This window comes from Procambarus clarkii, chromosome 67, assembly GCF_040958095.1.
Source record: "Procambarus clarkii isolate CNS0578487 chromosome 67, FALCON_Pclarkii_2.0, whole genome shotgun sequence".
Lineage (NCBI taxonomy): Eukaryota > Metazoa > Arthropoda > Malacostraca > Decapoda > Cambaridae > Procambarus > Procambarus clarkii.
Genome location: NC_091216.1, coordinates 17912967 through 17925965, shown reverse-complemented (window position 1 = coordinate 17925965; position 12999 = coordinate 17912967). Strand labels below are relative to the sequence as shown.

The 12999-nt window shown below is 41.3% G+C and overlaps 1 protein-coding gene across 2 annotated transcripts in view; it reads right to left on the bottom strand.

The window, feature by feature from the left end:
* Window positions 1-1101: 1101 nt before the first annotated feature.
* The window catches only part of LOC123767767 (uncharacterized), a 672233-nt gene continuing 660335 nt past the window's right edge, over window positions 1102-12999 (bottom strand). For both annotated transcript variants that reach the window (XM_069310378.1, XM_045757807.2), the window contains 3 exons: window positions 9221-9351; window positions 4630-4790; window positions 1102-3805 (listed from right to left, as the gene is read on the bottom strand). In XM_069310378.1, the coding sequence (XP_069166479.1) occupies window positions 3625-3805; window positions 4630-4790; window positions 9221-9351 (473 nt within the window). In that variant the 3' untranslated portion in view covers window positions 1102-3624. The remainder of the gene's footprint in view (window positions 3806-4629; window positions 4791-9220; window positions 9352-12999) is intronic.

Sequence of the window (12999 nt, the reverse complement as noted above, 5' to 3'; positions counted from 1 at the left end):
ATCGTAATTCGACCTCTATATAATCCTAACATGTATATACACACTGGCTGTCTATACCCTAACACAATGTATTGTAGTCAATGTAATACCGCCGAGACCTCTTACGTGTAGGAGACAACAGGTGGCACACAGTTGATCGGCAAGACTACTAGCACAGTATTAAGACCAGCAGGAGCAGAAGCTGAGCGCCAACTGGGTAGCAAAAACTAGTAGTTACCGGCAGGGTTGCCAGATTATATCAGTACTGTGACACTAAGCAATACCTGAATTTTACCAGAATTTGCCTGAGGGTCACTATCTCTCTCTCCAGTGGCCTCAACAAGAACAGGAAGCCGGCAGCTTGTCAAAGGTCCCACCACAATTTTTCTTGATTTTATCGAGCTAGATTTTGAAATTCATTAGTGTTTTAGCATTAACGGCTTCGGCGGGTAGGCGGCTCCATTGATTCCTAACCATATGGCTGAGAAAGCATCACCTGCTTCCCGTCCTACAACGTGGCTTACTGAACTAGAAACTGTTGCTCCTAGTTTGTTACATCTGACTTTTCAGTAAGTGGTCTGAATCAATGCCCTCCAAACTGCTCAGTATTTTAAAGGTTTCGATTAGATTAGATGTCATGTCTGGTTTGAAGACGTACAGCACTGTGGCCTCAACCGTTCCTGGCATGAGAGTCGACTTAGTTCTAGAATAATTTTTGTCGTCTGGTGTTGAACTTTCTCCAGGGCAGATGTGTCTTTCTGAAGATGAGGTCTCTATGCGTGGTAATCCAGCGCACCATTGAAATAAAACCACTAAACGTCAGTTGACCTTTTCCTTCAAGTCAAAGGTTCGTTTAACTATTTTTAGAGTTTGATAGGCTTTTATTTTTTACTGCCGCTCCCACTTGTTGGGCAACTTTCATTGAAGGATATATTCCTACTCCAAGAGCCTTTTCTTCATCAATCTGCTGCAATGTATTGTTGCTGATTTGGTAGTTAAGGAGCATTGTTATGCCCCATATGCAAAGTCTTGTAAACAAACCTCAGGAAGATCATTTCTTATAATATCCAAGTCTACGAAGATGACATTTAGAATTATCTGGTAAACTAAGAAAAACATGAATTAAACAGAGGTTATAATAAAAATAAAAGTACAACTCATTGGCAAGAGCTTATTGTACTAATCCACATTGAGAATTAAAACAAATCGAAAACATACTAATAATTGCATCAATAACACATTATACATCCATTAAGATATGACATCCGAGCAAATATATATGAATACCAGAATGATAAATATACCGTTCTAGGATTCATTTCTAGATCTCAAAATGGCGTCTTTTAGTACATGTGACTATTTTTATTGCTTTAATTAATGGCTGGTTATGCCTCCTAACATAATTACAAAATACATTAACATTTTAGAAGGCACTCATAAAACCTACTGGAAATGTGATATACGTAATTTAATAACAAAGGCAACTTGTGGGTTTTCTTGGCGTCCACCGCAATGACGTCAAGGCCACCTCAATTGTTGCTGCCTAAGGTGGTTTAGGGGCGACGACGAGGGATGGGATGCTCCCGGGTGTACCCTTACACGGTAAATCGCAAAGCCTAATGGCTAAATGAATGTCGCGTGATGGCGGAAACAAATGCGCCTTGCAGCGAATGAACACACTGATGGGCAGATGATTGGGGAGCCCCAGGAGTCCCTCAGGAAGGTAGGTACCGGTCATTACCCCACACAGAGAACTTTGGGCAGCAATGCAAATACTTGGGCTCCACCTAAAACGCAAAAATCCATCCAGTGGTCCCCAGCAGAGCAGAAAAAAATTTCTGTCTGCCTTAACAAGTCTCCACTGGGGAAAAAGAGAGAAGGTAAGTAAAGAGAGGTTTGAGGATATGAAAATGATCACTGTTATGGTGGACGTCAAAGGCACCATGTCAGGTGTCTTTGAAAGAGGAGCAGAGAGAAAGATCAACACAGAAAAAGAGTGCAACTGTGCGAGTCGACATGAGTTGGCTCGCCTGAATTTGGGAGACACAAGTTTGAAGAGAGAAGAAAAGATTCTAAAAGACAACCATTCAGGGTATTGGTAAGAATATCGCTTCAGAGGGCATCTTTATAGTTAAACTCATCCAAAATGAGCACCGGGTCCGGTAATCAATTCAGCATTTATTCGCGAATACATAAACAGCTTTGGGATCCCGCCATGTGGGTCCCCAATACCAAGTCGATTGTTCATCAACACGCTAACAGCTTCCTACCTGACTTTTCTCGCGACCACCTTGACAACGAGGCGTCTAGGGGGGGGGGGGGTCCCGACAGCGAGTGATCCGATTACCCCATCCTTCCTATTAACTGTAAAGAAGGGAGCACCAAATAAAGAGGAGCCTCGGGAAAAGCCTGTCCGGCTTTCGTAAAGTAATGCAATACGCTCCTGGGTCCCTTTGCCAGAGTGCAATCTTGGGTCCAGGGTCGTGACACATGCGGCCACACCAAACAACACAAACTAATTCTTCCATAATCACATACCTATGGAACAGTTTGTCTACCCAAGTTGCCAGGAAAAAACTTAATTTTATAATATAACTGGAAACCCCCATACCAATTTCGGTCACTAATAACAGACTGTCGGGTCAATACACTCTCAACACAGTAATAGCCATGACTTCTAAGAACCTAATGAGACATAAAAATTACTACAAAGTGAACTATATTTGCCGCACATTGGTCGAATACAAAATACGATAGTTACATATAAAATAGGCCAAACCCAGCGAATATTAAACGTTCCATACGCTAACGTCACAATTTATATATATTTTGTACAAGAAAATTATATCTCATACAGTTTCAAGAAATTAATACAACTACTGCAATACACAAACACAAGAATACGAACCTAATTAATCTAACATATGGTCAAAAGATCACCTAAATCTTGCTTATTAAATACATGATAACATAACTCAATTTAGCAATAGAAGACATGATCAATTACAGATTACAAATTTATCCTTCAAGACTGATCTCAAGACCAATTCAGACACTGTAATGCAAAGTGCTGAACTGTGACCATTCAAGAGTCCTCAGCTCCGACACACACTTGACACTTTATCTGAAACTCTGTAATCATTTTACATTGTACAGTGTCGTCATTCGTGAGCTACAGTGTCGTCATTCGTGGGCTACAGTGTCGTCATTCGTGGGCTACAGTGTCGTCATTCGTGGGCTACAGTGTCGTCATCCGTGGGCTACAGTGTCGTCATTCGTGGGCTACAGTGTCGTCATCCGTGGGCTACAGTGTCGTCATCCGTGGGCTACAGTGTCGTCATCCGTGGGCTACAGTGTCGTCATCCGTGGGCTACAGTGTCGTCATTCGTGGGCTACAACGTTGCTAGCCATGAGTTACAACGTTGCTAGTCAACAGTTACAGCGTTGCTAGTCAACAGTTACAGCGTTGCTAGTCAACAGTTACAGCGTTGCTAGTCAACAGTTACAGCGTTGCTAGTCAACAGTTACAGCGTTGCTAGTCAACAGTTACAGCGTTGCTAGTCAACAGTTACAGCGTTGCTAGTCAACAGTTACAGCGTTGCTAGTCAACAGTTACAGCGTTGCTAGTCAACAGTTACAGCGTTGCTAGTCAACAGTTACAAGGGTGAAGGGTTGGCGGGTGCCCCAGGGGAGAGCGTCAGGGGAGAGTGTGGTGGGGACGGCGGGAGAGGCGGTGAGAGAGAGTGAGGCAGCTGCCACACTCACCGCCCCGCACTCACTCATACTCATCCCTCCCAGCATCCCGCAGATGAATCCTCCCGCCAAACTGTAGGAATTAAATGAATAACATAAGTAATTATTATTTATAAGGCTCTAAACCTGTTAACTAGATGGTTAACGGGTTTAGAACTCTGCCTTTGATAATGTTGACATGAGTTAACGAAACGCATTTCTTAGCGTCAGGCCAAATAAAACTAAAAAAAAAAATGAACTTTGAAGAGTTAATTTTTTAAAACTTTTTATTTTCAAGTGAAGAAAAATGTAAAGAAAATAGATAAGGAAGGAAGGAACTATCAGAAGAAAACGCCCAGCCATTACGACCATACAGCATTTGGAAGGGGTTAGGATAAGGAATTGGATGGGACAGTAGAGGAATTAGGAATGGCGCCCAACCACTTGGACGGTCAGGGATTGAACGCCGACCTGCATGAAGCGAGACCGTCGCTCAACCGTCGAGCCCAAGTGGCTGGACAGAAAATAGATAAGCTTCATGCTAGAATCATTGATCTTACCCTTTCGGTCACATTAAATAATATATGTCTACAGGAATATTATTATTGTCATTATTATTATTATTAAATATATATCATCAAATTATCCTATTTCATTGTTTGGAAAGGACTAAGAAATCTACGACGTTCGAAAGTCACTCCTTGATAGGTTTATATGATAGCATCAAGAATCCTTCCCTGGCATTTGTTGCTATAATATAGAGAGCCCCACACACTCAAGCCCGAAACGCTTTGCGTAATAGTGGCTTTAGGCATTGTATGTACTAGCTCTATCTATAAAGCCAACAAACTTTGTAAAATCTCTTTATGTATGTACCTTACCTAAATAAAAATTATTATTATTATTATTATTACTCACCAGTCGCCCGCTCCAGACACGGAGACTATCTGGGCGGGTTGTGGGGCGGGGAAGTGCAGGCCCACAACCTCTGGAGCCTCCAGTGTTGTACACGGGTGGAGTCCTCGTGCGGGCACTGGCAGTAAGGGGTCTTCGATGCCGTGACACGCCTGCCGCAAAACCTGTGGGATTGTCTTATTATTATTATATAAGCGAGCTGCCGCCTCTGGTGTGGACACCCATACCCTTAGCGACGGAAATCGAGAGCGTTTGGATAAAATCTTGCCGTTTGTCTCACTCCCTTCTCCTACCACCTCTCTTTTTATTACTATCTGCTTGATCTTACAAAGTTATATGGTTGCAAATTAAGACCATTTAAAAACTTGTTTCTTAGATGCTGTAGATTTCCCTCGACCGCTGGACAGGTATCGCGGCTGAATAGTTGCTATTTTACTTGAATTTACCAGAGGACTACCATCTCTCTAGTGGCTACGAGTGGGACAGGAATTCGGCAGCTTGTCAAACGCCCGTCCATTGTTCCTGGATGGAAACAATGTACAGGTGCTTGACCCCACACCAATCTAACTCCTGGGTACCTATTGACTGCTAAGTGAACAGAAGCATTAAGTGATAGAAACCGTAGCCAACCATTTCTGCCCAGTATGCGATTCGAACCCGGGATTGCCGAGTGAGAGTCGAAAACGAACTTAACTGTACTACAGAGACAATAAAAGTTAAACTTAATAAAAGTTAATACAGTTAAACTAAAAAAAACACATCCTCCAAGAAGAAACTCAAACCCATTTCGAATAAGGTTAACAAGTTTCCTGGTCCTGACAAGGATATACAAGTATATCGAGTATATGACTATGATTAACTATCATTGTTGTTTATGTCGTCATTGTGTGGTTTATGTGGTCATTGTGTGGTATATGTGGTCATTGTGTGGTTTATGTGGTCATTGTGTGGTATATGTGGTCATTGTGTGGTTTATGTGGTCATTGTGTGGTTTATGTGGTCATTGTGTGGTTTATGTGGTCATTGTGTGGTTTATGTGGTCATTGTGTGGTTTATGTGGTCATTGTGTGGTTTATGTGGTCATTGTGTGGTTTATGTGGTCATTGTGTGGTATATGTGGTCATTGTGTGGTATATGTGGTCATTGTGTGGTATATGTGGTCACTGTGTGGTTTATGTGGTCATTGTGTGGTTTATGTGGTCATTGTGTGGTTTATGTGGTCATTGTGTGGTTTATGTGGTCATTGTGTGGTTTATGTGGTCATTGTGTGGTTTATGTGGTCATTGTGTGGTTTATGTGGTCATTGTGTGGTTTATGTGGTCATTGTGTGGTTTATGTGGTCATTGTGTGGTTTATGTGGTCATTGTGTGGTTTATGTGGTCATTGTGTGGTTTATGTGGTCATTGTGTGGTTTATGTGGTCATTGTGTGGTATATGTGGTCATTGTGTGGTATATGTGGTCATTGTGTGGTTTATGTGGTCATTGTGTGGTATATGTGGTCACTGTGTGGTATATGTGGTCACTGTGTGGTTTATGTGGTCATTATGTGGTATATGTGGTCATTGTGTGGTATATGTGGTCATTGTGTGGTATATGTGGTCACTGTGTGGTTTATGTGGTCATTGTGTGGTTTATGTGGTCATTGTGTGGTTTATGTGGTCATTGTGTGGTTTATGTGGTCACTGTGTGGTTTATGTGGTCATTGTGTGGTTTATGTGGTCATTGTGTGGTTTATGTGGTCATTGTGTGGTATATGTGGTCACTGTGTGGTTTATGTGGTCATTGTGTGGTTTATGTGGTCATTGTGTGGTATATGTGGTCACTGTGTGGTTTATGTGGTCATTGTGTGGTATATGTGGTCACTGTGTGGTATATGTGGTCACTGTGTGGTTTATGTGGTCACTGTGTGGTATATGTGGTCATTGTGTGGTATATGTGGTCATTGTGTGGTATATGTGGTCACTGTGTGGTTTATGTGGTCATTGTGTGGTATATGTGATCATTGTGTGGTTTATGTGGTCATTGTGTGGTATATGTGGTCATTGTGTGGTTTATGTGGTCATTGTGTGGTATATGTGGTCATTGTGTGGTTTATGTGGTCACTGTGTGGTTTATGTGGTCATTGTGTGGTTTATGTGGTCATTGTGTGCTATGTGTGGTCATTGTTGTTTATGGCCAACAGCTACTGGCCTTCTTTAGTGATTGTGGTATATCTGAGAACCTGAACCCGACCAATCCCAATACTGAAAATAACTCTGAGTGTCTGAGCCTAACCTAGCTTAATCTAACCTTGTCCAAGGTGCTGTCTCTGCCTTACCGTTTAACTAATGTTCTCTCATTCATATAAGTTCCTAAGTAATCAGTCACGTCTCCATGCACTTATGCAAGCATCTACCTCAGTATCATTGTAAAATTTTACTCTTAAATCTAATCTTACCCTATTCTTTTTAAATTTTAAATTTAATTGTACTGATTTATGTCATTTATTGAAATTAATTATTGATCTCATTTTTTTTTTTAAGTTCATACTAATTATAGGTTCAAAACTAAGCTAAATAAAATTAAATATCTTTAAGATTATTTTACTTTACAATTATCATTTGTTTCATTATTTTTGTTATATATTAATCTTGACAGTCTCTACTGATTTTTTGTTTTCTCCACCAAACTTGTGTATCCTTCATGGCTACCTAGTGATCTTTATTCTACTTCTAATTATTTAAACCCTGTTCTTAAATGCAAATCCTGCTCTGAAACTCTCCCTGGACAGATGTAATAGGACCCATTATCACCACACCAGAAATAAATATCTCTTGGATATCCCCAGAGTCAAACTTAATCTGTGTAAACACTCTATGCAAATAAAGGGACCCAGTCTATGGAACTCACTCCCTAATGAATTGAAAAGCTGTCCAACTTTTGCGTCATTCAAAAACAAAACTAAAAAGTACCTAATTTCATCTTAATAGTTTTTTACCTCGTTGCTTTAAAATTGCACTGTATCTATTGTGCTACCCAATCTCCCACTCTTTATGTACCCAATCCGAACAACTTTACCATTGTGATCATTACTGTCTTCTTATGTGTGCTATCAATTTGCTGTACGGTGCCTATTAATCTTGTTTAAATTGCCAATCAAGCTGTCAATGTAATCAATCAGAGCTTTAATATACCAATGTGCTTTAATATACTTACTAATCTCTCTCATTTTCTTCTTGCAATGTATCTTATTTTATTAATTCTGCTAGAATTTACCTACTTAAAATTATGTGTTAGATTAAGGACCTGCCCGAAACGTTGCGCGTACTAGTGGCTTTACAAGATTGTAAACACCATGCTATGTATTCTCACAAACCCAATATGTACCTTCTTGTATATAAATAAGTAAATAACTACCTCTCTCATGTTTACATCAGTTAACCCATGACCGACCTGCAGATACACAAAAAACGCGCAATTCGTAGAAAACTGATATTTATGGACACACTCTTTTATTTTATTTTTTGTATTTATTTATTTATATACAAGAAGTTACATTGGGTTTATGAGAGTACATAGCATGATGTGTTTACATTCTTGTAAAGCCACTAGTACGGAGAACGTTTCGGGCAGGTCCTTAATCTAACAGATAATATTAAGTAGGTAATTTCTAGCAAAATTTATAAAATGTTAACAGGTACATTGTAAGAAAATTTGAGAGAGAGATTAGTAGGTACATTAGAGTACATTAGAGTACATTAGAGCACATTAGAGTACATTAGAGTACATTGAAAGCTTTGATTGAAAGCATTGATAGCTTGATTGATAATATGACAAAGATTAGTAGGCACATTAAAGCACACTGATAGCACATATGAGATAACAGCAATGTTTAATGATAGAGTTATAAGGCTTAGGTATACAGTATATATTGGGGGGATTGGGTTGTACACAATGTGTGTTCAATATAACAATCATGATATAAGATGTCATTGATTACAATGGTAAAGTTATATGGCTTAGGTACATATATTGGGGGTTTGGGTAGCACAAAATACAAATACAGTGGATACAGATTCAAATACAGAGGATAAACTCCCACTTTTTTTATTATTAGTATTATTTTCTACCACAGACGTGGCCACACATTTACAATGCTAACCAGCATATATACATTTTCTTCCGTCCTTCATGGACAGGGTTAGAGACGTGTTAAACATATAGTTCAAGGGTTTATTGAACACTCAACCACAGAAGATGATTCGGTGCTTTTAAAATGCTAAGCTAACCTACAGACTCGCACTGGATAATGAGCGAGTTTAAAGCACTAGGTAGGAAACTATGAAGATAAAATTAGGTACTTTTTGGTTTTATTTTTGAGTAAGGGAAAAGTTGGACAGTTTTTCAATTCGTTAAGGAATTAGTTCCATAGACTGGGTCCCTTTATTTGCATAGAGTGTTTACACATATTAAGTTTGACTCTGGAGATATCAAAGAGATATTTATGTCTGGTGTGGTGATTGTGTTTTCTATTATATCTGTCCAGGAGGAGTTTCAGAAAATGTATATTTTATTAATTAAATATTAAACACAAGTTGGATATAGGTTACTCACCATAAACCCATTGGCTCCCAGAGTGACTATGAGACCGTGCATTGTCTCCAGGAGCGGGGCGGCGGTGGCCAGGACCTGCTGGAGCATCCCGTGGAGGTCCTCGCTGCTCGCAGGCACCTCTCCCACCCCTCCTGAGGAGCACACACTGTGTTGAGGCTCGAACTATAGTGCCAGGGTGAAGGTATACACCGACCACTCACTCACATGCATCGGTGCAGAGGAAACCTCGCATCTTGCAGGTCAGTGTTCGATCCCCGTTGGTTCAAGAGATTGGGCACCATTCCTTCCCTCCGTTCCATGCCCTCATATCCCTCCCATGTGCTATACTGTATGGGCATACTGGCTTAGCATTTTCTCCTTATACTTACCTTGCCTTACAAATATTTGCTAGTAGTTGAAATTTTAAATTTAGTCATTTATTATGCACTTTATACCCATCCCGTGGGCAGTAGTGGAACCCATAACCATCCCGTGGGCAGTAGTGGAACCCATAACCATCCCGTGGGCAGTAGTGGAACCCATAACCATCCCGTGGGCAGTAGTGGAACCCATACCCATCCCGTGGGCAGTAGTGGAACCCATACCCATCCCGTGGGCAGTAGTGGAACCCATAACCATCCCGTGGGCAGTAGTGGAACCCATACCCATCCCGTGGGCAGTAGTGGAACCCATAACCATCCCGTGGGCAGTAGTGGAACCCATACCCATCCCGTGGGCAGTAGTGGAACCCATAACCATCCCGTGGGCAGTAGTGGAACCCATAACCATCCCGTGGGCAGTAGTGGAACCCATAACCATCCCGTGGGCAGTAGTGGAACCCATAACCATCCCGTGGGCAGTAGTGGAACCCATAACCATCCCATGGGCAGTAACGGAACACACACCCATATCGTGGGCAGTAGTGGAACACATACCCATACCATGGGTTGTGGTGGAAAGGGTTACAGAGGCACATAACAGACACAGGAACTAAACCCCAAAGTTCAGCCTATGAAGCTGATTACTATATTATATATATATATATATATATATATATATATATATATATATATATATATATATATATATATATATAACTGAAAACTCACACCCCAGAAGTGACTCGAACCCATACTCCCAGAAGCAACGCAACTGGTATGTACAAGACGCCTTAATCCACTTGACCATCACGACCGGACAGAATGAGGTGATAGCCGAGGCTATTTGAACCACCCCACCGCCGGCACTCGGATAGTTATCTTGGGCATAGCATTTTACCAAATCACCTCATTCTTAGGGGCACACGTGAGGAACACAAATGCGAACAAGCCAGAATGGTCCCCTGGACAATATGCAACTGAAAACTCACACCCCAGAAGTGACTCGAACCCATACTCCCAGAAGCAACGCAACTGGTATGTACAAGACGCCTTAATCCACTTGACCATCACGACCGGACAGAATGAGGTGATAGCCGAGGCTATTTGAACCACCCCACCGCCGGCACTCGGATAGTTATCTTGGGCATAGCATTTTACCAAATCACCTCATTCTTAGGGGCACACGTGAGGAACACAAATGCGAACAAGCCAGAATGGTCCCCTGGACAATATGCAACTGAAAACTCACACCCCAGAAGTGACTCGAACCCATACTCCCAGAAGCAACGCAACTGGTATGTACAAGACGCCTTAATCCACTTGACCATCACGACCGGACAGAATGAGGTGATAGCCGAGGCTATATGAACCACCCCACCGCCGGCACTCGGATAGTTATCTTGGGCATAGCATTTTACCAAATCACCTCATTCTTAGGGGCACACGTGAGGAACACAAATGCGAACAAGCCAGAATGGTCCCCTGGACAATATGCAACTGAAAACTCACACCCCAGAAGTGACTCGAACCCATACTCCCAGAAGCAACGCAACTGGTATGTACAAGACGCCTTAATCCACTTGACCATCACGACCGGACAGAATGAGGTGATAGCCGAGGCATTTGTGTTCCTCACGTGTGCCCCTAAGAATGAGGTGATTTGGTAAAATGCTATGCCCAAGATAACTATCCGAGTGCCGGCGGTGGGGTGGTTCAAATAGCCTCGGCTATCACCTCATTCTGTCCGGTCGTGATGGTCAAGTGGATTAAGGCGTCTTGTACATACCAGTTGCGTTGCTTCTGGGAGTATGGGTTCGAGTCACTTCTGGGGTGTGAGTTTTCAGTTGCATATTGTCCAGGGGACCATTCTGGCTTGTTCGCATTTGTGTTCCTCACGTGTGCCCCTAAGAATGAGGTGATTTGGTAAAATGCTATGCCCAAGATAACTATCCGAGTGCCGGCGGTGGGGTGGTTCAAATAGCCTCGGCTATCACCTCATTCTGTCCGGTCGTGATGGTCAAGTGGATTAAGGCGTCTTGTACATACCAGTTGCGTTGCTTCTGGGAGTATGGGTTCGAGTCACTTCTGGGGTGTGAGTTTTCAGTTGCATATTGTCCAGGGGACCATTCTGGCTTGTTCGCATTTGTGTTCCTCACGTGTGCCCCTAAGAATGAGGTGATTTGGTAAAATGCTATGCCCAAGATAACTATCCGAGTGCCGGCGGTGGGGTGGTTCAAATAGCCTCGGCTATCACCTCATTCTGTCCGGTCGTGATGGTCAAGTGGATTAAGGCGTCTTGTACATACCAGTTGCGTTGCTTCTGGGAGTATGGGTTCGAGTCACTTCTGGGGTGTGAGTTTTCAGTTGCATATTGTCCAGGGGACCATTCTGGCTTGTTCGCATATATATATATATATATATATATATATATATATATATATATATATATATATATATATATATGTCGTACCTAGTAGCCAGAACTCACTTCTCAGCCTACTATGCAAGGCCCGATTTGCCTAATAAGCCAAGTTTTCATGAATTAATATATTTTCTATAATTTTTTTCTTATGAAATGATAAAGCTGCCCTTTTCACTATGTATGAGGTCAATTTTTTTTTTATTGGAGTTAAAATTAACGTAGATATATGACCGAACCTAACCAACCCTACCTAACCTAACCTATCTTTATAGGTAAGGTTAGGTTAGGTAGCCAAAAAAAGATAGGTTAGGTTAGGTAGGTTAGGTAGACGAAAAAACATTAATTCATGAAACTTGGCTTATTAGGCAAATCGGGCCTTGCATAGTAGGCTGAGAAGTGAGTTCTGGCTACTAGGTACGACATATATATATATATATATATGTCGTACCTAGTAGCCAGAACGCACTTCTCAGCCTACAATTCAGGGCCCGATTTGCCTAATAAGCCAAGTTTTCCTGAATATATTTTCTCAAATTTTTTTCTTATGAAATGATAAAGCTACCCATTTCATTATGAGGTCAATTTTTTTTTTTTTGGAGTTAAAATTAACGTAGATATATGACCGAACCTAACCAACCCTACCTAACCTAACCTATCTTTATGGGTTAGGTTAGGTTAGGTAGCCGAAAAAGCTAGGTTAGGTAGTCGAAAAACAATTCATGAAAACTTGGCTTATTAGGCAAATCGGGCCTTGCATAGTAGGCTGAGAAGTGCGTTCTGGCTACTAGGTACGACATATATATATATATGTCGTACCTAGTAGCCAGAACTCACTTTTTGGCTTACTATTCAAGGCCCGATTTGCCTAATAAGCCAAGTTTTCCTGAATTAATATATTTTTTCTAATTTTTTTCTTATGAAATGATAAAGCTACCCATTTCATTATGTATGAGGTCAATTTTTTTTTATTGGAGTTAAAATTAACGCAGATATATGAC